This window comes from Thermobia domestica, chromosome 8, assembly GCF_964235325.1.
Source record: "Thermobia domestica chromosome 8, izTheDome1.hap1.1, whole genome shotgun sequence".
NCBI classification, from domain to species: Eukaryota; Metazoa; Arthropoda; class Insecta; order Zygentoma; family Lepismatidae; genus Thermobia; species Thermobia domestica.
The window spans coordinates 79,265,469-79,291,029 of NC_137461.1; the positions used below are offsets into that span (position 1 = coordinate 79,265,469).

At 33.2% G+C, this 25,561-nt stretch overlaps 1 protein-coding gene across 1 annotated transcript; it reads right to left on the minus strand.

Annotated features, from left to right (window-relative positions):
* Window positions 1–529: 529 nt before the first annotated feature.
* LOC145691771 (cytochrome P450 2D15-like) lies at window positions 530–23,963 on the minus strand. The gene is made up of 4 exons (XM_081767081.1): window positions 23,809–23,963; window positions 17,372–17,486; window positions 7,587–7,725; window positions 530–1,163 (listed from the first exon to the last, which is right to left on the minus strand). The coding sequence occupies exons 1-4, from the start codon at window positions 23,874–23,876 to the stop codon at window positions 976–978; spliced, it is 510 nt and encodes a 169-aa protein (XP_081623207.1). The 5' UTR covers window positions 23,877–23,963; the 3' UTR covers window positions 530–975.
* Window positions 23,964–25,561: the final 1,598 nt, after the last annotated feature.

A 25,561-nucleotide genomic window follows, 5' to 3' on the forward strand; every position in this document is an offset into this window, starting at 1 on the left:
TTTCTCTTTTTTTTAAAAAAAAAAAAAAGGTCCTATTGTCCAGGCGCCACATACAACGATACTTCTATTTTAACATCTTTATTATATCTTTCTTTCTATTTATGGGAAAATGTACTTTTAAAATATGCACAAGCTGTTCTAGAAAGGAAGAAGAAGAATATGAAAAGAGAAATAGAAGTAATTTCTTTTCTGTTGTTATGCGATGATATTATGTTATAACAGTGAGTTAACGGTGTGAGTTTAGTTGTCATAATAACGAAAAATAAATAATACATAACAAAGAATCCACCTCGAGAAAACTACATGTATAATTTTTAAGTTGTGTACAAGTTTAATTTGTTACGTACTGTAATAAAAAGGTGATATCATGATACAGTGTTTATACGAATTTTGATAAATCCGTAACCTTGTTTATATAAATATGAACTATGAACCTTTCGTTATAAATAGGCGTCATCCGCTCCAGGATTACATCTTAAATATGGACGGAAACAAGAAAGAAGTCAGTTAAAATCTTGTAGTGGTCAAAGTTGAAAGTTCTATATATTGATGTCTGCAAAATGAATGATCACGAATTAAATACACTTTGTGCAATAATGAATCTCAGTTTGGGATTACTCCACTCTACCACGATGCCCAAAAGCGAGTCTCAAATTTGAATTGCCGTTAGTTTGTTTTTAAGATTTTGAGTGACCTAATGAATATATTTAACCATATTTGGTCCTCTTATGTTGCACATATGCTTTGCCTATAGTAATTAACGCGGAGGAGAACATTGTTCACTATTAACGTTAGAAAATATATTTCATAGTTATGTTTTTGGTTGCAACTACGAAATAAATTTGAATTTTTCGTGCGATGCTGAACTTCAAAATTTCTCTTCTGAAAAGTTTCCATTTTAAAGTTAACACCATTTGGCATCCAAGCGGTCCATTTCTGAAACATAGCTACTAATAATTATTATTTCTTATCGTTTTAGCTTTTACAATTTTCTTGTATGATTACACGAAATGGATTTGGTCTCATTGCAAATGCGTCAATTGTTTTGGTTGATGGTGGAGGTTCATTCGGTGGGATACTAAAGGTAAATTTCTTTAACATCATCGTTGTGAATAGAAACAGCGTCATTCTTCCTACATTTTCACCCAAGCATCTTCTACGACCTGCAAGAAGAACATATGAACTATTGTAATAGCTATAATTAATTTTTATCAGGAGTTTGTACATTGTTTACCATAGAAATTTTCTTTAAGCTAAACAACGCAAGAGATAGACAATCACTAAAATCCTAACAATGTCGGATACATGGTGCTAATATATCGTGTATGAAATAAGCCCTAATGTTCCAAGCTTCAACTTTGAAGACAAAAGATTCGATTTTCTTACATAATACGTAATTTTGGATATTTACACCAAACTACTTTTGCAATAGCAATGCCGCACATCATCAGTAAACCTGAAATAGTTCATCTTCTTGTAATTATTCTGCAATACTCAAAGACGTAAACATTAAATGAGATGAAATTGGAAAAAACCTTCATTCTAATGTCTAGGTCATAGAAATCTGACGTTATACACATCTTCACATATCTATAGAAATTGCTCATTTTGCAAAGGAGTTTTTCTTCCTTTGAAGCATATCTTTTTTTAATCAAAGATGAAAATATATTTACTTACTGATCCTGTCTTTAGTAAAATTGCTTTGTTATTAAAATACTTGTAAAAATTTTGAACGTCGTGTAATAGTGCAACATGGCCTATAGTCACAACTGGCGTGCATGTGATTATTTTCTGCAATAATTTAAGCCGGTGGTTTCAAACCTTTTTTGAATGACAACATACTTTACTGAGTTCCCATGAAATAGCGACATATTTGGTTGTGGCTGTACGTCATATTGAGCACTGTTGCTACCGTTGTAGGCATTGATTGTATATTCTGCCTCAAAATCAATTCTAACTAGTTATTATTAAATGCTTCATGATGATTAAATTCTAATATTCCTCGACACACCCATTGGGAACCACTGCTTGAACTTACGAGTCGTGCACATATTACGTAACACGGCAAGGCAGGGGAAGGGGTTCGGCCTTTCGTTACGAAGGGTGACAAGGAGAAGGAGGGGGGTTACGTTTTCGTTACGTAACGCATGTTTGTTTTTCTGTACTCTTTATTTTTATTCTCAGGTTCATATGCAACATTTTAAGGCTGTGTCCAACACTCGGAATGCGATGGGATTTCCCTATATAATAACATGGCATATTTCTTTCCAAAATATTATGAAAACTATTTATTTTATACATTTCAAAATTCGTCCAAATGTTTGTTAGTATTAATATTGCATGTTCACTTTTACGTTTTCTTGCTAAGGTAATATTAAAGCGCGCTAATTAAAAATTAATTTTCTTCCATTTAAAAGCTGTTTAATTTATGGTCTTTATGTTGCAACAACGCAAAACAGCAGATAGGAGGCTAAGCAGATGGTTTCTTTCATTCTCTGCTCCCCGCTAGGTCACGTGCGTGAACTTTGGGTTGTCCCCGCAGACGAAAATACCAATGGAATGCAGATTGACAGCAGATAAGAGCAAAGTCAGTTTTCTCTCTCTTCATAGATCATAAAGATTTCATTGATTCCTCGTAAACATCTCGGCGAATCGTTACCTATGTTGGAACTAACGACTTACGAAAGCTTCAGAAAAGCTCTCTGTGTTGCTTTCAAGTGAGGGAAGTGTTCACCTTATAAAAATAGTTTTGAACTATATAGTGAACTGAATAGCAAACTCGCTTCAACTCGCCGGGAATTCAACTCGATCTCCCGTCAAGACGCATACACTATCCACATAGCCCGGAGGGGCTCTATGGAGCTTGAAACCGGAAGAGTGAAATTGTTTTACCATTTCCTGTTTCAGTAGAGAGATACAGGTGAAGATGGTATTTTTCTTCAGATGGTCAATCGATTTTCGAAAACTGTCATTATCTACTACCAATTTAGTTTTATGCCGATCAATGTTAAAACCGAAAACTGTTGATTTCTTCCACTTCTGGTTTGAATGCAAGGTTAACGGAAGAAATATAACCTATTCTTGAGACGCTGTATGAATTCCCGAAAATTAGTCGATATCTCTGACAGTTTCACCTTTGGTGTGTGGGGAGTCGGTTCGATCCAAGCTCGCACCAAGTGGGCTTTGTGGTGGACAAACACCATGTGTATGGATTTTCTCGGGGATTTTCTGTTTGCTCAAACTTTCTTCATTCCACCATTTCATTCATTCTGATCATTACCGCGTCCTTTAGCCTAGCCGACATAACTGTGGGACGCAAAACTCAAAGATTTCATTTCATTTCTAAATAATAACCTAATGCATTCTACAGTGCTCTATTCCCCAATAATAGCGTAAAAATTGATTATATGTTTGCAGATTGATATGCCATAACATAGATTATTCATGCAAAGAAATGTACCAACATTTGCCAGGTAGTCGCTACAAGAAAGAGTGATATGTATATTTCGTTCAAATAGTGTTTTCTATGAAACGAGACGAGAAATAAGGTTTTCTCGTCTCGTCTACTAAATTTAATAGGTGTTGTCTTGTCTCGATCCTCAAAGGGTTTTTTCGCTCTTGTCTCGAAATTTTATTCTTCCGTTTTGTTAATTTATATATATATATATATATATATATATATATATATATATATATATATATATATATATATATATATATATATATATATATGCCCTAATTGTTTTCCTTAATTTCAACTGGAAATTATCACAACCGTTCTTCGTCACAATTGGTCTACGAGTAGTGTGATATAACAACATTTAAACCATATTTATCATTGGAGTAAATTTTCTAATGACTTGTATACTTTAAACGTAGATAAATGCTCTTCATTGCTTTCATACCATCATTTTATCAATTTGAAGACTTTTACATATGAATCATGTATACTAACACTAAAACAGTGTTTGAGATCCAAGGCTTGGGTGAATTAGTGTTCTCCAAGAGACTCGAGAAATTTCTTGTCTCGAAAACGAGACGATAATTATTGTGTTTCTTGCCTCGTCTCGAATTTAAAAAGGTAAAAAGACACAATATCCAATTTTTGTTTTCTTGAGCCACAGTGAAATATTTTCCAGTATAAACTGCCAATGCACTTGTAGAGATGTTAGTTTCAAATGCAAATTAACAAGTATCTATGACATTTTCATTCAAGAGGTCAACCATTTGAAACTTTGTTCGACAATGCGACTATAGTTATTAAGATGTTACGTGTTCTTATTTCTGTGATAATTCAGGTTTGAACTTCCAATCATAATTCAAATATTATCAAAACCGGTGGCAAATTTAGGATCTTATTTCGTAGGGGCTTGAGAATCAGTAAGATGCATTTGTGTTGTGAGTATAATGCGAAAAATAATAATGAAATTATTTCGGGGGCTTCGAGTTCGATAGCCCCCCTAAATATGCCACTGATCAAAATATATTTGTTATAATTATTAGTGCATAAATGTAAATTAACCTTCATAATATTACTAAATACTTATGTTCATTGCATTGTTCACATAGAACAATATCATGGTGATGGGGCAAACTTTTTAGCGCTGTATCTCAGTTACATGAGTTACACGTTATTCGCCTTAATAAATAAATTCTTCGTTTCTGAATTAACAGATTTTACACGTAAATTTTCACAAAAAAAAAAAAAAAAAAAAAAAAAAGTGGCATTCCATTCTTATTCTGCACTTTTATCTAATTAAATTATATGTTGAGCGAACTGTGAAGATCTCTCTTCGACGCAAGTGTTATATTAATAAGCCGGGAACTAACTGCTTAAATATCTTTCCTTTCCTCTTTCAAAAATAATAAAATCACTTGTTATGTTCTGCCTTGTCATTTATTTATTATAAATATTATTATTTTCCAAGTGTATAGGAATATTTTATGGGCTAACTGGGAAAGGATATGACAAAGTTTGTCCTCTAAAAGTTGCATGACATTTAATGTCCTTTCGAACGATTCCAACAGTTATACCACTTTCCATTTCAAATTTTGAAGTTGGAGGTCTTCACGAGAAGCCACTGGTCTCGCTACTATTTTTATTGCATTCTACACATACAATTTGGTAATGCAAATTTTTTGTTTGAAGGCTCGACGTGCTGTATTAGCTGCGATATAGGCCTGGTACGTTCTTATTGAATCACCCTGGATATATATATAATTGAAGAGTTTGGGTGAAAACAATGATAACACTCATGTGACCTTAATGGTCGAAAGAGTTCAAGTTTGAAACAACAGCATATTTAGTATGCTTTTTTTATATAAAAAAAAATCTTGAATTGTTTCCGCAATTCAGCTCACATGAGTGTTATTATTGTTTCCTGTAACCCTGTAATCAACTCACGCTGTTTTAAAATTAGAGTTACCGTTGTTTTCCCCCGAACTTTTCAATCAATTCTGTAAATCAGGTTTTCTGTCAAAATCAAGTGAAAAAATATTTCCCTTGCTTATCCTTGGAATGCCAATGTCGGGTCCAAATGATCTAGATCCTCAGAAATATTGTAATGTTTATTTATTTATTGTGTATATTACTGTTAGGCACATGCCTGAAATTCCATGATTTGTTCTTTCATTTTCCCAGATATTTCTTTTAAAGTTATAAGTTTTATTTTTTAAAGTTACATTCCTTATTTTTGGAAGCAAAATATTGATAATAGTGCTTTTAGTTTTGCGTTTCCATTGTTGTGTCTTTTTCACCGCGCAAAAATCAAGACTTAGGCTTAAAAATGGTCGAAAAATCAAAATAGAGAAAGAGCATCCTGTCTGACAAGGCTTGTTATAAAATAAAAGTAAAAAGATGTGTAGGCAGATAAGGTTGTCTCATTTCTGACAATAGCCAGTCTTGCCTTCCGCAACTCTTTCTTCTTCTGAACCATATGATCAGAGTGTCAACTAACATAACTTCGAAGATATACACTCTTCACATTATTAGATGAACAATCTTTTCTCATTTCATAATTTAACCTCCCCTACCAACTTTTTGAAGATCAATGAGGAACAATGGTGTGAATGAATAAGGAGAGATTATATCTCCAACTTCACGAGCAGGAAAAGAAACCCTGGTGATTCTCCATCTGAACTTGTGTTTATTTTTATATTATTTCCAGCGTTGTCACATTTATTTTTAAAATGTAATATTAATGAACTATAAGAGCTAGTTTAAAAATATAAACGTGAACATGTAGTACTGGGGTAGGTTAACATCTGGAGAAATTTTGAACTTCATAAGACAAATAGTTTTCGTAATACTTTGGAAAGAAGTTCACCATGTTATTATATAGAGACTGATGATCTCAGCTCAAAACGTTAGACACAGCCTTAAGCAAATAATTTTATTAAGTTCTTTGTTTTTTATAAATAAATATTTCTATTGTTTGGGAAATTGTGAACATATAACCTATATAAAATGAATCATGCAGAAGAATTCGAAGACGCTATTAAAAATCAGGAAGACCGGTGACGAACTGTGCTTGTATTAAAATACAATAAAACTCCGTTTTGTGACTATGGCCGCATTGCATTTACAGCACACGAAGCATTTCTTTAGTTAGTTATTGTCGATCATAACCACCTCTTAAAAATGCCCTCACGTTCCCACTCGTATCGCTATTCCTAAGGATATAATTCAAAATGTTTCATTTGAATCATTACCTACTCTATTCTTCTAAACAGTTTCGCATGTGAAACAGAAGAAACTCTTTCTCCGCGACCAATAATATTTTCCACACCGGGACAATCCACGATTTGCAGAGCAAAATAAAATATTAAAAACGAAATTCGTCGGATATTCATCTCGTATTGAATTATTTGCTCTCACTAATTTAGGACAAGAATTTGAAAATGGGTAAACTGAAGTCCAAGGTATAAGAAAGATATTCCAAGGCTTGTTTACAAAACAGATGCCCTGCTCCTCCAAGTGCCCAACCATGTCGAATCTGTGGTCGACGAGATAAAGAAGTTATTTGCATCGTCGACACTAGCGAACTTCAAATGCAGTAAGCATCCTGGATCCCGGAAGAGGAGGTCGATATCAGTCCTTTACATCCTGCATCTTCCGGCAGCACTTCTTCTTTGTCAATCACCGGTGACCTAAAAGAAAGTGCACGACCTCCTTGGGAAAACGAATGGAATTTTGAAAAATTAGGACTGCTTAATTAAACAACCTTATGGGGTTAAAATATTATTACGGTACTACCATTTTCTAATATTTTGATTTATTGGCAAAAAACACTACAAGTTTATTCAGAATACAAATATTTTGTAATAGAAAGTTCTGCGATTAAAATTAGCTTTTTGATCATAATAACCTCCAAAATAAGCGCAATTGGTGAAAAAAGTCAGAAAAACGTTACGTGACAAAAGAAAGAGAAGGAGTTCGGTCTTGCATTATGAAGTGTGACAAGCAAGACAAGGGGTGAAAATTGGTCAAAAATGGCATTATGTAATATATGGATGATCCCTTATATTTCAAATGAGAATAAATATTGTGTTCTTGACCCAAGTTTTGAAAACAATATTCTGCTTACCTCCTCCGTATGGAAAAATTGATTCAGAATCAATTACTTGTCCATCTTTCAGAAATCGTTCTGGTTGAAATTCATCTGGATTTGACCATTTTTCTCTGTCTTTATTTGCTCCGCGCATATTAAGCCAGATAGTCATCCCCTGAAAGAATTTTGCAAGTTTTGTATTACAAAAATATAAGGAAATATAAGGAGTTCACTAAAGTAACTCAGAAGAAGCAAACGAGATAAATCTTATCTGATATGCATAATACAGGATAGAACAACGGTCAGTTTACTCACACAAAAAACTCGACTTTAATTTCAGAATTCATGTAACGTTTTCTGCACATTCCGACGCCTTAATTGTGATTGCCTTTTTGCTTTCATGACGACTAAAAATGAAATAATGTATCAGAGACCGTGTTTCCTTCCGTACAAACATTTCTTATCCATCCAAACCTCAGTGCATCTACACTACTTTCCGTTGTTTCAAACTTCTTGCTCAATTTCCACAGCTCTTGGGTCCACTGCTATATCACATTCCTATCACAACTGAAACATTTTTACACACTAATCTTGTCTGTACTTATTTGTCGTAGCAATTTTCAACACGTCACAGAACGGGACACTTGCTTTAACACAGCAAATTCACCATCCTAGAAACCTGAGCATTAACTGAGGAATAACGAATATAAAGTTGTCAAGGTTACACGACAATGTGGGCGATCCTATCGCTCAATTATATCATTTAACATGAAGTGTAAATGTATCGTAACATACATGTCACTTTTAAGAAGCTTGGTTTATCAGAACTCCTTTATATATTTACCTTGTCTGTGTGTCCATCCGTCCGTCAGGAACAAAAAATCTTAAGAATTGCTTTATGGATCACCACCTAATTTCGTCAGCTTGTAGAGAGTCAAACGTTAGGAATGAAGTTCGTGTTTGGAGGTGAACGTGAAACGTGCATAATGTAAAACAGTAGAAACCAATCATTTCTGTTTTTTACGTTGATCATTATAGACCATAAATGTTAATAGTAAGAGAGGAGCGGTTTTCTAGAATAGATTAAACACCCCAAGGTATATATATTTCATACTCATTCTTAACCTTTTGATAGTATATACGTTATGTCGTGTGTGTATGTCCCTTATTACCCCTTTCTCAGAGGTTAGTTCTTTATTAGAACATTTTTTCCTTTTCAAGGTTGCTAGAAAAGTAAATAGGTCTCTATTGTTCGCTGGCAAGCAAGGGCGGGGCGATGACCTCACATTTATATCTTTTTCCTGAGATTTCAACGTCTTTCTCACACGACCAAAAATGTTCTACTGTTTCAAGTAAGAATCAAAGGTAAAGTGTATGTAAGCTTTACAGATAAAAGGCTCAAAGTACATTACTATAGTTTACAAAATGATCGTTATAAGCTCTCCCTCTATTCAATTCCGTATTTGTTCGTAGAAGTCAGATAGCTTTTATCTTTGCACTGCATTTGTGTTGCAAGAAAGCGTTTGCAATTAGTTATATATATATATATATATATATATATATATATATATATATATATATATATATATATATATATATATATATAAAATTACTCGGTGGTTGCTGTGCAAATTCGTTTTCCTTTCTTTTGTGACTTATTTGAAATTTATTTTTACGAATAATTATTTTTCTTCCAGCACGAAGTTGTTTTGTGAGTAATTTGGAAGCTGGAACAGGGAAAGTAATTGAAATTATTTTGATTCGAATGTGATTATAGCATTTTTGGAGGCTCTGGAAGAATTTGATATGGAAGACGAGGGAATGAGAGAAGAAATTGGTTTGTGATTCAGACAGCGAAAGTGTCGATAGGGAAGCAGGAGTAATAGGGGAGAAGGATGCTAACGATGAAGAAGATTTGTCTGATGATGATGAGATTAAATTGCGGAAGCACATATGTCCGATCGATAAAGTAGGGACAAAGAGTCTGACGGCCCTGCTTAACCTTCAACCAATTCTTAGGCCGTCCGCCGCCGTGATCCCAAATCTCAGCCAGAATCAAAAACTGCTCTTTCAGTCGGTCAGATGTGTTACGTGACCTTTTCTTCCACCATTTCACCATAACCTTTCTCCGGTTGGTTGAGCTACGGACAACCTGTACATGGATCAGATTTTTCAGGAAGCTAATCGTTGTCCAATCGAAAGTGAGACCCACAGTAGAAGAACTGTATATTTGTAAATGGGCCTTAACAGGTGCAGCAACTTTGTTGATTACTGAAAAACAGGAATGTATTATGCTCCATGATACCACAATACTATCATGGATCTACGGTTCCTGTTTATTCTCAATAAACTACATCTCGAAAACATCACTCTAAGTCCTGTCGCAAATTTTCCAGGGTATGACCAAATCTGGAGATTCAAGCGTTTCTTTGATATGACAAATAACTGGTTCATGAAATAATACCTTCCTACCGAGTGTGAATCGATCGCTGAGATTATTATACTCTTCAAAGAAATTGTTTGTTTATTTCAAAGAAGCATAATCGATTTGAAATCAAGATTTTCCAAGTCACGGATGCTCTTGCGTATGCTTACAATATGGAAATTTACCTTGGGAAATTAAGTGACATGACTCAAGTAGAGAATTAGTTACTCATGGCCTAATTCTGAGGTTGGCAAATGAGCTGAAACATGTTGGCCATAAAACCTATATAGACAATTTTATCAGTTCACTTGTCCTGTATGACGGTCTACAGTCATGAAGTATCGGTGCATGTGGAATAGTCAACTCTAAGCGGAACACAATGCCACGTAACTTCGGTCCCAAGCAAGTGCATTTGAAGCAAGGTGACATTATGTTCTTCCATTGAGATGAACTGTTCGTCATATTTCGGAAGAATAAAGGAGAGATTTACATGCCCACAAACATGCATTAGCCACCAGTTATTAGAACGTTTCGTGATCAACATGGGAACTTCTCAAGTCGAAGATTGTTCTGGACTATAACAGGTGCATCAAATATGTTGACAAGGTTGATGAAATGGCCACCTCCTATGGTATAAAGTGAAAGACAAAGAAATGGACAATTAAGTCGTTCTTGCATTTGCTCGGTCAATTGCTTCAGAATGAATCCAGTGATGAAGAAGAAGTTCAAGTGCCATGTTCGCTTTCGTGGAAAGTTGTAATATCAGTTTGCGGAATTTGGGAGTGCAGATCCGTCATAGGTTAGAGTGTCCAGCATACTTAGCTTTCTAATCCTGCTGAGTATTCTTTTATGAGATAGAAGAAGCAGTGATACTGCAAAGTGCGTTACATGAAGGATAGGAAAAAGAAAATGTTTCATATGAAATGTAAAAGAGTGACAAATAAATTTGCTGGGATGAACTGAATATGTAAGGAGTGTAAAACAAATGACAGTTTTCGACAGTTTTTGGCAATCTATGACCCAAAAATTAGAACAAACTGATGCACGGGTTGAACACATGATCCAGCAAGTAACAGAATAAAATGATGCCCGAATTGAACAAATAATACAGCAAATAACAGAACGAGTAACCTAACAAGTGACAGAACAAATAAATACGAAATTAGAGCGAACTGATACTAAAATAGAATTGATAATTCAAAGATTTGAGGTTATGCAAGGTCTGAGGGTAGAAACATCCCAGTGATCAATATAGCAGATTGGACACCTCAAGCATCTGTCAGAGTCAGCTACATGAAGAGGATCATCATCTCCCTGTTTATAACATGCAACTGATGAATTCGGAAAATGAGGAAGAAGACAGAAGATTTATAGAAAATGGGATCCTCATCTCAATATGTAGAAGGATATCTGAACTCACATGAAATATAATAAATAAGGTATGCTAACTTTCATTTTAAGTTTAGCGAGATTAGAACCATGACCAAATTTAGTGGCAGATCAGATGATATACTAGCAACCGTTTTCTTGAAAATTTTGAGAGAGACTGTGACTTAATTAGAATAATTAAGTCGCAATTTCTTAGAATCATACCACATATTTTATTGCCTCCCTGTTCTGCTTGGTATAAAGCTACAAGAAACAAATTACATGGCTACGCAGATTTCAAAATTGCCTTGATATCCAATTTTGAAAATGATTTTATGTTAGCCAATCGAGACCTGCAGGCCAGAAATAGACGTTTCAATCCAAAGGTTGACAAAAGTCTAACTGATTTTGTAATATCAGCTTATAATGACTTAAAAATCCGAAATCCTTTTCCACAGGAATCGCGCATAATAGCATCGATAAGGTTGTTATTATCTTTCATATTACAACAGATCTTTATAACGATATGTCTGGTTCTTAAACATTAATATTGATCCATTAAACACACTAAATTACTATTTTGCACACTTTGTTTAATAAATGTAAAGGAGAAGCGTACAGTTTACTTCTACACAAATTTCTAAGATGTCTACTTATCTAACTGAATAATTCTATTTAATTTCTGTTGTCATGACAACGACATTAAGATTAGATCAAAAACATTTGAATATTTTTATACATTAACATTATAAATATATTATTCCTTTGTCTTTCTTTTTTTCTATTAGCAGAATCTGCCTAGTATATATTTAAAATACATTATACCCCAAAATTACAAGTAAATTATAATTGTTACAAGTAAAATATACAACATACTGTTGTATATTATGGCGCTTGACGGACTTTTCTTTTTATTCAATTATCCAATAAAAGGAAAAAGAACTCTGGACCGTTAACTTTTACATACCTTTTAAGTGCCCCTTGTATATAAAATATATATATTTCATATCATAATTTACATATATTTCATTATTTTTACACAAATATTATTATTATTAATTATATTTCTTCATAATTAACTCTATAAATCGTCGATTACAAGGCACGTTAAAACAAAAGAATACGGTCAATATCTTAATTCAAGTCCATTATGAGCCATAAAGAGGTTAATTATTAACAAATTTAAATCATTAGCTTTGGGCATAATAAATAAAGATGTTAATATACATGTATTCTAGGAAATTGCAATCAGAGAAATTGAACTACACAAAATTTCATTATTTTAAACAAAAAGTAATCATAACATGAATAAAGGAAGGAAAGTATAAATTACGATTGAATTCATAATAACATTTAAAGTCGAAATTCTTTGGAAAATGTATGTGATTTTCATTACTCATAATTCTTCCATGAAATATCTGACATCAATTTTACATAACTGACATTACTTTCATACGTTTATATTAAAAATATCTTCTTTTATTCTTTAATACTTATATTAATTGCATAAAATTCGAATAGAACAAGAACACACAAGCAAGAATTGCTTAAATACGAATTTCTTATAGGAAACATAAAGTATTAACTTCAATAAGTATTCTCGCATTACAAAAATGTTTTCAAATATACACTATAACATGAAACACGAATAATGAGATTAATATTGCGTTTTGCAATCATAGGAAAACACATTAAATATTTTTTTATCTAACTTTTCAAATTGTTATTTATAACGATATTTGTATCTAAAATTTTTAAATTAGTTTCATAATCAGAAAATTGATTAGAAGTATTTAACGCTGACATGGATTCAACCCCTTCCACATAAGCACAATCTAGTTTAAATTACGTTGACTCATAGCTTCAGTTAAATTACATTGTATTCCACAATCTTGAATACTTTCTTGGCGATTATGCACTGTTGCAGCACTCGGATTTCTGTTAGTGTAATTACTACCATCTGTAAATCGATTTCGTGTAAACAGGCGATGATTATTGTTCCTATTGAAATTCCAATTACTATTTCTAAAATTCTTGTTTCCATTTCTGCGATTAGGTTGCGTCTGATTACCGGTAACATTGTGGCCATTTATTCTACTATTATAACAATACTATTAAAGTATTTTCACATTGTATATTTAAGTTGCGAACCGGAGCATATTGTATATGATTACGGCCAGAATTACCCTGACCTCTATCCTGCCCTCTATTACCATTTTGCACTGCAGATTGACTCTCATAATTTTAAACAAGCATAATCAAATGGTTAAAATTGATAAACTGCGCAGACATTAATAATTGTTGTAACCTGAAAGGTAATATGATTCGAATGGAAGCAATGATTCGGGATTCAGGATGATTCGGATTTAATTATCTTAACTCATATGTAGAAACCACAAATTCGGTAACGCTTTTATGTATCTTGGGATTGAATGGTTTCGTTCTCAATAAGACATCCCTATTCGCTAGCATAAAATCATTTTCATAATTAGATAGTAAAGCAGAATAGGTACGAAGACTACTCCTAATAGCCTTAAACCAGGTTAAACAAAATGGCAATAATATGTGTGGTAATAATTTTAAAAATTAAGACTCGTCTACGTCCATTAATTCGCGCTCATCCTCAAATTTTTCAGGGAATCCCCTCGCAGGTATGTCTTCCGGTACACCACTAAATTTAGTAAGTGATTTTACTTCACTAATGGTTTACCTGTATTAGCCTTCAAACACCTGCAGTGGTTACGTTTCTGATGGGATGGTTGCCTCATTCTTCTTTCTCCTTCGGTACTATCTTCATTACAACTCGAAGATTCATTCCCTTCAAAAGTGGCTCTGAGATTACGTTTAGATTCCCAACCGATAGATGTAGGATGTACAGCATTCGTGTGCCCACCATTTCGCACTGTGCTTTCGAGAATACACTTTTCTTTAATAGAGTTCACTTCATCATGCAACTGCTTAATTTGGTTGGCGTGTTCATTTACCGCTGTCTCTATAATTTCTACAGAGTCTTGAACCTCGGTGAATCTCTGTACTATATTTTCCATTTCTTCATCATAGCGTTCAAATTTGGCTGCAATTTGCTGATTCATCTGATTTAATTGTTGTTGTACTTGGTCCCATTTGCCATCATTACGTTGCTATAATTGCTCTAGCTTTTCATCAATATGTTGAGCTTGCTCCCTAATTTGTTGATTCATTTTTTGGTCAAGCTTTTCAAACTGTTCATCAGTTCGTTGAGCTTGATCCCTAATTTGTTGGGATATTTCATCACTTCGTCGAGCTTGGTCGTTAATTTGTTGGGATATTTCCCTCAAGACGTCTATCATGTTCTCTGAAGAATTCATTTCAGTATGGATAGTTTGATTATCAGTCACTTCTTTATCCGTGGCACTCATAACATTCATATTTATTACTTTGCCACTTCTCAAAATAGTACAGTTAATGTTAGGCTCAATGTTAGTCGCTTTACTAACCTTCTAAACGACATAACTTTTTTTCTCTCTCGGAGTTTCGGCACCAGTTTATAACGATATGTCTGGTTCTTAAACATTAATATTGAGCCATTAAACACACTAAATTACTATTTTGCACACTTTGTTTAATAAATGTAAAGGAGAAGCATACGGTTTACTTCTACACAAATTTCTAAGATGTCTACTTAACTAACTGAATAATTCTATTTAATTTCTGTTGTCATGACAACGACATTAAGATTAGATCACATAAAAACATTTGAATATTGTTTATATATTAACATTATAAATATATTATTTGTATTTCTTTTCTTCTATTAGCAGAATCTGCCTAGTATATATTTAAAATACATTATGCCCCAAAATTACAAGTAAATTATAATTGTTACAAGTAAAATATACAACATACTGTTGTATCTTAATTTCATCTCCATGTGTTAATTCTGATCATTTACTTGTAATATTACAGAGTTACGAAAATGAAATAATGATACAGAGTAACAGTAATAAAACTTGAGCTAATCAGGTGGCTGTTCACAATGCTAACATAAAAAGCAATACAGATTTAGAAGAAGTAATATTAGATTTATGCGGAATGGTAACAGGAACAATCAAACTACAAATCAAAGTAATGCGTATAATAGGCCTAATTAACCTAATAATGCAAATTTTCGTAATATTTTTACAGGTAATAAAAATTTCCGAAACAGTGCATGTAGAAATACGTGATGTAAATAATGAGAGAAATACTTCACAAGAACGTACTGAAGAAATGACTACCCAATATAAACTCATCGAACAGTTTAACAATAATATATGATAGTAGATGTGGCTGCCGTGGAGCAAAGTAAACCCGCGTTACTATTTTTCAGTTACCAAAAATAACTGTATATATTCTTAGAAAATTTACTTTAAGCCCTTTGACTGACTTTTCTGAAAACGAGACTGTTTTCAAACTTTTAAATTATGTTGATTCGCATAAGTGTATTCTAATTCGTAGTTATTATTAAACGCTATATGATTTTACTGAATATTAAATCCATTGCTAACAAAATGAAGTTCTTAGTTCATTACAAGTGAATAATTATTTTTATAAAAATATCTTAAGTTATAAAATGAAACAATACTTGAAATATTTATGTAAACGTATGATAATATGTTTCAATTCATAGTTATCATTGTATGTTATACCAATTTCTTGTTAATTGAACTTTTCATTTTTGTGTTTAACAAATACCCAATTGTTTGTTGTTCACGAAAAAAGTACGTGAGTTTAAACCCTTATTAAATTATATGCCTAATATGCGCTCGAACAAAAATATATGTTAACATAAATTGGATGCTACGAATAGCTATTATACATATATATTGATTAACATAGGAAATACATTAATGGACTGATTAATGTTCGCAATGTTTAACGCTATTTCGAATGCGCCTTCATGTGTATGAATATATGATTAAATATATAATGAATATATGAATACGAATAATATTATAAAATAAAGTATAATTGTAATATATAAATGAAATGTGAGCATTATATAGCTAATTATATTTTTTGTATGAAGGCCATTCGCAAAGTAAGCGTACGTTATATCAATAGTATTATCAATCTTATTACAGTCCATGATCCTTTGTTAATTTCTATAAAACAATCATCTATATAATTTCTATAAAATTTCTCATTTTTCGTAAGCAAATTTATATAACGATAACATTTATAAATATGTATATGTTTATATGGACAACAGTCCGTATGATATAATCTCATTTTTCTTTATGGCCAGACTTGAACATTTAACTTGTTAAGTTATGTGTCCAAACACGTTTTTCTACCAGTTCGAAGAGAATACGTTAAGAAGCCATTAATAGTGGGTGTATTCTCAATTATAAAGAAGGAATTTTGTGAAAAATAAAAAGATAAATGCAGAGAATTTTCGGAAAATATACAGTTTAAATATATTCTATTTTGTGATATTATTGAAACATTTAGTGAGTAAACTATGTTTTAATTAGTTCCAGAAATTCTGAGATAACGAACTTAGAGCTAATATCGTAAACTCCGACGAGACTAAGCAGTTAGCGTACGCTCCTTTGACGTTGAAGACCCGGGTTAAATTCCCAGCTGGAGCTCATGTAGTTAACCTTAAGTTAAGTTGTAAGCCCAGGCCTCATGTATCCTTGCTGATGAAAAAGATACTCAAATCAAGTCAAAATAAATGATTATTTTGCAAAATTTATAATGCATGAGTACTACTGAAAAAAACGTAGAGGTAAATTTAAAAATTTAATGGTTATTTCCATCATTAAATCTAAGAAAAGTGTTTTATGTATACTTTTCAAATACTTTTTATCCATATTTTTAGTGTTTGAATACAATAATGTAATTAGTAGTAAGTCAGTAATATTTAGACTTTTTATCGAATTTTGGAAATCCAGCATTTTCTTATGTCGATATTGCAATATCACTTACAATATGAATATTGATCCATAATGCTCTTCTAATATATACACGTATTTACTTTCATTAGATGATTTCAAAAACTTACCTTAGGTATTTTATAATTAAAAAGATCAAAATCTTCCAGTGCCATCCTTGGAAGTAGTGGTAAAATAGGCATTATTCTTTGTACTTCAAGTATGACAGCGGTTGTGTATGGCATTCTAAAATTGATACAAACAAATATTATACACATGAAATACGTGTTTTTCGACATTTAAATAACATGTTTTCTAGTATTTTACATAATACATATTTAATGGTGAGATACTCATAAATACATCGGTATCATATTCCATGGAACACTGAATAGTTTTTCTGTTATTCCTTTTTATTCATTGGACCTCTAAATATGATGTACACATAATACGTAAGATATGATGCACACGTAATATCCTATTTTTGTTCTTATTGGAAATAATTTATTAAGGAACGGTGTTTTTTTCTTTTCTAATAAGTTATAACTAGCTTTTCTAATCAAATCAAATAATGTGTCAATTACAATAGACTTCCTTAGAGAAAATTGGATTTTAACACATTCTGGATGGACTGAGAGCATAGCTCGCAGTGAAGGTCTTGTTCCAGGAAAGTAAACATCAAGTGTTGCATGTTATATGTCTGTGTAAAGAGGAAGTTCTTTAGATTATAGAATGGTATAATAAATCACATTGTGTTGAAAACTTTATTTTCTACGAATTTTTTAAATATGTCAAACCCGGTGTTTGAACGCCCATCCGGAACTGTTAATAATTTATTTGTTTATGTAAAGCTAATGAAATAAACCTATTCGTAAGTAGTTGATAAAGAAAATAAGTGTTTTGTGTTAATCTCTTGAATGTGACTTTGTCCTTAAACCGTTATTAATACTAAATTTGCATGACAAAAATGAGTACCAAACATAGCCGCTAGAAGAGTGGAGTAAATAGGAGACGCAATTGTCCATCACTGGATTTTCGAAGAGATTACAGTTCCTTGAAATACATTTCTAAACAAGTTTGCCTACTCACACATTATAATACATGTTCTAAATGTATAAGTCTAGGTACAGCTTGATAGAGTAAACTTTATACGTCTGGAATCTTTTTCCACAACCGGTTTATTATACAAATCCACCATAAACAATATTTTTACAGAAATATTACAATGATATAAATCCTCTAATGTAAGGCTGTAATGAGTTTCCCTTCGATCAGATGGTCTCGGAAAAGATTTCTGACTAGCGAACTATGTGAGGAGGTGTAGGCTACTCTCTGCTCCACTACAAACAGAAAAGGAATAGGTTCTCGATAAGGCTCCACTGAAAGCCAGACCGACTTTTGATTAGGATTCTCCCGCTGTCCGCCGCAAGCAGAAAGAGAGGTAAAGCCTGTCACAAGGCTCCACTGCAAGTCAGAAGGAAAAGGAACCAATAGTTGCATTGCAAGCTAAGACTTTGAATTAGGGTAGGTACTTCCTAGGCTCCAAGTCGGGAAATCGTACTATAATCTGCCACGTAACAAGTAGGGATACTAACCACTATACTACTCGGTTAATAACTATTTCTCTCCTAAACGTGTATTGACAACCTGATTTTGTAGTAATTTCAATGCTTTCTATTAAATTTAGTATTAAAGTTTCCAACTGTGTTCCAATATTGACTTAAAGATTGCTTATTCTAACTAACCTCCCATATCTCTCGGTTTCTTCAGTAAAACTAAGTCCTTATTTTCAATAGAACCGTAAGTTTATTTTTACTTTTTCTGTGTCAGTACTTATGAGATGTTCTGGGTAGTAAAGGTTAACTCAATATCGGGTCACTTTCTTTACTTTTGAACAACAATAGGAGATAAAATTTTAAACTTAAGTTTTTTTATGTGATTCCCCAGGGGAAGTTTAGGAATTTTCTTCCTATTCCCAAAAATAAGGATAGTTTGCTGAAGCGAAAAATAAAAAAATGCTATCTTCTGAAAATCTACTCTAATCATTTTGTTCATATTCTACACATTAATATTTCATTGACAACCCTATACTGGGGTATAAATTATTTCTCTGTAAAAAAATCCAGAAGGGGTAGTTTGCTCATGGAAGAGTTCTTTCTGTACAATTTTGGCAAACATGAGTCAACCGACTGTGTTCATAGTAATAAATAAATGCTTTAATAATAGAATGACAATATGACATAGATCTGAAGTATTTTACTCTTGTACATGAAATATTTTCGGATTTTTTTTTAAATGACAGGCTATTTTGTTCATATCTCATAAATGAATGTAGCCTAACAAGGGATAAATAATTTCTCTAAAAGAACATTCATTAGTATTACTGATAGAATTATTTGTGAAATGCGAACAAAATTATAAGTTCTATATTATCAGTTATATATTATGAAGATATTATGAAGATGAATATGTGATGATTTGTTCTGTATTCTATATTATGAATTCTATGTTATATTATGAGTTCTATATTTTGTTGGAAATCATTGTTTTGACTTTTGTACAATACTTATCGAATCAAATTTATTTTATAATAGATTGTTTATTGAAATTGCACGTCGTCGCTTGTCATTCAAATCGATACTTTTAATATATTCATCAGTAGCGTAGCGTGGTATTCCGAAATGGGGATGCCAAAGTTAGTCATTTGTCTGATATAATACAATACAATGCAATACATGTTCAATGTGTATTCTCCTTAACAAGTGAAAAGATTCACTATGCTGCAAATGTTGTTTCGATGACTTATGTGTTATAGCTTTCTTCATGAAATTACCCAAATCAGAAATACCGTTTGAACACCACTCCGACTCCTTTGCCCCAAACATAATGCAGACGAAACATAACATTTTATCCCCTACAGAACACCCAGAAAGCCAAGAAAACCTATCATCATACCACGAAGACTGAAATATTCGCGACTGATTGCTAGTTGTCGTTTGTATGGAAAGTTTTGGGGTAGGTCGTATCCCATTCAGAGAGCAGCGCTGCTCGTTAGTCAACCGAGATATGGTAGTTGTTAACAAAAAATCAATTAAATTTGTGTCTGGTACTGTTATCGTAGTCATCATTTGCTAAAAGTTAGTAAGGTACTTTACCTTGTAGCAGCCGAACACTTTCCACAGCTATGTCTCTTAGTTAAAATGCAATTTTCTTCATACTACAGTAAAACAATAAAACAAATATTCATTTCAAATTACAATGCAAAAGAAACTTTATACCGCCAATTTTTCTTGACCACCAACAATCAATGTTGCTAATCAAAAGCATAAATCTAGTACAGAACGCAAGGGTATAGCCAGGGAGAGGTGAGCCAATAATTTATCACAAGAAAGGATTTTAAAGCCATGTTCATTAAACAACTTGCAGAAGCTTTATATTTAGCACGGCATAATTTGCAACCATCCCATACGATTACACAACACAAATAGAAGATTAACAGGCTGAGTCTCCTCATTAATCCCCGCAACCAGCGATTAAAGTTTAGGGGAGAGGCACAAATATGCTAGAGGGTCCAATCATCACAATTCTGGATCTCTTTTATCAATAACTACTCTTAATAATTAGGGGGCCAGGCTCCCCTAATTGCACGCCTGGTGGGGCATACAGAAGCAAATGCGTAGATTACGTTAGACGTCAATAAGCAATTGTCTCAGCTCCTTTTCTGCCACTAGCATTGTGACGAGAAAAACTGGCTCAACTTTTGTATGAATATTGCTTTCAGTATAATTCCCTTTATATCTCTCTTGTGGGCAGCTTCTTTCTCCGCATACCATACTTCAATCTTTTTTTTTTTTTTTTTAATGTCACCCCTAGAAATTTGTCATCTTGGGTCCCGACCTCAGGTGCCCGTTCGTGAATATGGGCCTGAGTGTGTATATCATTTGAAGATACAAATAGAAAGCACTTAAAGCAACTCTGGGGGCCTATTTCTGTGTATCTACTTCATTGTCAGATATCCAGATACGGGAGAGCCCAAGTAAACTTTTTGAAGGGCGGAGGGTGGCCTACCAGATCGGTGACCGTGATTCTACAGAATGCATTATAGTTATGCTTGTGTATGTGAGTCCTCTCAAAGAGTATCTGGCTACACCCTGGGACATGGTATGTATTTAAGATGTAGACTATTAGTTTGCCTTTAATTACGATTACAATTACGATGCATTTAATTACGATTAAAGCATAATTATTTTTATACTATCACTTACATAAGCGACATGTTCATAATTGCGTTGAACTAACTATTTATGTTTTGGTCTATTTCCTTGACAGCGCTCGTACGTTCTATACAGAAACCATAGTTTAGTTCAAAATATATAGAGTTGGCAGTACTTGAGCATACGCCAGCTTATATCTAAAGCAAATGTTGAGTTGGAAGGGGCGACGGGGAGTAGGAAAAAGTAGTTGGGCATGCGCATTCGACAGAAAGCAGACGAAAACCCCGATGCTTGCAGTAGGCCTGGATGCCCAAGGAACATAGCATACAACAAGAGGAAAGACAGAAAATGTGTATCTGAGTGATGCGCATGCGTAGGTTCCGCTTGCCAAAGTAAAGCGAGAGAGCGCATTCAGATTATTGCAGTGGAAATAATTGTGGTAATTATAAGCAAACAATTTACAAATTTAATGAAATACGTACTTTTTCTTATTAACAGGGGATGCCGGGCATACAGGCGTTCCCTTATGCTACGCCGCTGATATTCATACTTTTAGGTTTTCGTATATGTACTTGAGTCTCACTAGTATGAATGTCCCGTTTTTATAGACGAAAATTGTATTTGAGGGCATAAATGAACTGATTATTGCGAAATGGAATCTCGTTTAAATTGTTGCATCGCATCCCACTTGTGAGTTGTTGTCGAGGGCGCGGGGGCTCAGTGGTAGAGCGTTTACCTCCGATGCTTGGGGTTCCTGGTTCTATCCCAGCTCGCGCCGTGTGGACTTTGTGGTGGACAAACACCGTGCTCGTGGGTTTTCTCGGAGTTCTCCCGTTTCTTCCCACTTTCTTCATTCCACCATTTCATTCATTTCTCCTCATTACCGTCTCCTTTAGCCTAACCGGCATAATCGTGGGACGTAAAACTAAAGATTTCATTTCATTTTCTTTTTTGTGAGTTGTATGGCTTCGTTCAATTGATTTTTATTAGTTTTCGGGAAATTTTAGATCCTTCTAAGTTCAGAGGTTGAGTTTGTTGTGCCGACCGGGCGACGGAGCGTTAGATAGTACGTGCGTATTATAGACAGTATAAAGGTATTGGTGGCATAGTTCACCTTAATTAGGATCTATGCAGTTTAGGAATATGCGAAAATGCTTTCACTCATAATTTGTTTTATATTAATGCTGAATTGATAATAGTTGAAGAACGTTTTGAAATATGACATAAGTTGCTGTTAGCACCAAAATGAGCAACACTACTTGTCTTTAGTAACCTTTGGTTAAGATAAGGAACAACATTCTGCACATACGTTTAGATTTTTTACACTATTTTATCTTCTATCAGCGAGTATTAATTTACCGGATGTAGCTTTCCAGTTTGTTTCTGTCGATACTTGATTAACGAGATGGATCGATTCATTTCTGTCAACGAACAATGATTCATTTGTTTCACGCTATGTGAACAATACAATGCCAATAGCTTCTATTTGTATAGGACATGCAACAAAGTAAATTACTCGAATAACTTTAAAGTTTACATAAACTAGAATACTAAGTAGAAATATATTTGAGTCATTTTATAAAAGCTTGTAAACCAAAACTAAAACTTCATCTTCGTAATTTGGACCAAAAATGCCGGCAGGATATTAAGTCTATTTTATACATGCTGGCAACTTCCAATCCATTTAATTAGGATTCGATTTTGTAATATTAAAGTTCAATTAACAGCCACAAATATCAGAGGAAGGTAAATATCTTAGTTGTTCCTTACTTTTTACATTATCAACCTTGAATAAATTTATTACTTCAAAAAATCACTTTAATTACCTAAATAAATAATAAATCAATTATGTTATTAAGCAATCATTCCTTGTTTACTAAATATGGTTGTTTTCTTCTACAAATAACTTGTATCTGACTGATCAGTTAACCAAGATCTATATGGACATACTATTGAGGTCATTGTTAAACCCTTGTTCATTGGAAACCTCCTGTTTAAATTGGGAGTATATAGGTTTTCTAAAGTGCGGTTTTTCCTTGATACATCTAGTAATCAAATAACATCCTAGATATTTTGTTGAATATTAGAAAAGTCATTTTGCCTTCTATAACATTGTGAAACTGCCAAAAAATAATTTTAGCATTTACTTAGCTATTCTAGTTAGCATTTACCTAGATATGTTTCCTTCTTATCGAATAAAGTCTCAAATACTTCCTTTACTGATTGCTTTAGTATCAATGACGTTGTATCTTAATTAACTATATACTACCGTACAATATACGCTAGTGAAATAAATAAGTATAAATTTACTTAGTGATATCTCACAAAGTAAACAGAAGAATTAAATTTATCACCTTCTCATGTGATTAGCGATAGATGGTATATCATCACTTCCTATGATTTCCTCTATTTCTTTCTGCATCTTAGCTTGAACCTCAGGATGTAACACGAGATACAAAATTATGAAGCTTAGGGTATTGCTACCAGTGTCCAAACCAGCAAACAGTATATCCATTACTATATCACTGCATTGTGTCTCTGTAAATATTGATAAAAATTGATATTGAATGGGCATGACAGGATTAGCATTATAATTATATAGAAAAACACATCCATTTAAGAAAAAAACACATTCATATAGCAGAACAAAATTAAAAACTCTAGACAATAAGTACATTTGTCTTGAAAATGGCCCAATGAATAAAAAACACTTTAAACGGATATATTGAACATCAATATTATTCTTCAAGAACACAAAAAGAGCATAATGTAAATAATGTTAATAAACATTTTTAGCTATGATGTCTCAACAACTAATAAATCCAACAGTCCGAAAATCTATAATTGTAACCTAAAGATATTTGACAACTCAACTTTTAGAATAGTTCACTAAAGTAACTTCAGAAGAATAGATTTGACGATTTCCATTTCAGTACACCATAGAAACAGTAATTAAATTAGACCCAACTTGCATACTATGCAAACTCCTAAAAAAAAATACAAAAAAAATGAAACTCCAAAGACACGAATAGTGTTATTCCTCCTTCACTAGCGTTAAGCATAATACTAGAAACATTAATAGAAAAAAGAACACGCCTCTATACATACAGTACTATGCAGTCATTAATAAAATTACTCATATCCCTTCTCATGGATTTTAAATAGCAAATTTATTTACAAATTCAAATGTCTTTTCAATCTCAAAATGCCCTCGTTTACATGGGCGCTCGAAGGGGAGGGCAGTGTGGAGCCCAGACCCCCGTCTGGCTCACGAAAATGTATAGGTAATATAGCAAACCACGTATATTAAATACCAGAAATGGAAGACGTAATATAGCAACCATGGAGATGAGCCCCTTCCTAGAAAATGTTCTTTGGGCGCCCCTGTTCGTTTACAATGCATATACTCTATAACTATTGGTACTAATGAAGGTGGGATACAAAATTCTCCAATCAGGAAAATAAAGATTTTTGTTTAAAGGTGCACCAATATCCAATTTATAAAATTTCCCAAGGCTTTTGTTTCTTACTTTACAATATGGATCATTTGGGTTCTGAAGAAACTTAACAATTGAATTATATTCAGGATGTTCACGTTGCATTTCAATTATTCCTGTATTGTCATGTTTCCGGAAATCGATGGCAACACTTGTAGGTTATTCACTGTATGAAATTCACTTTTTGGAGCTAACACGATTCGTGACAACGTGCCGCTAGCTTTATCGCCAATTCCACGAATAAGTACAATTTCAAAATCAAAACCTTGCAATTCCAAACTCCAGCAAGCCAAACGAGAATTCCAATTTCTTATTTTATGCAAATACACCAAAGAGTTATGATCTGTGTACATTTAACATGTTTACCATACAATAAATGTTCCCATTTACGAATCGCAGTTACTATAGCTACCGCCTCCTGTTCCGTTGTCGTGTAGAAACATTTTGTTTTATTCAGAATTTTACTATAGAATTCAATAATGTAGCGTTTATCATCAACTTCCTGAAAAATTAAACAACCTACAGCATCCTTGGAACTATCTGCGATTAACGAAAAGTCATGATCTAGTTTAGGATGGTTGAGACACCTTGCACTAAACTGTCTTTAAGA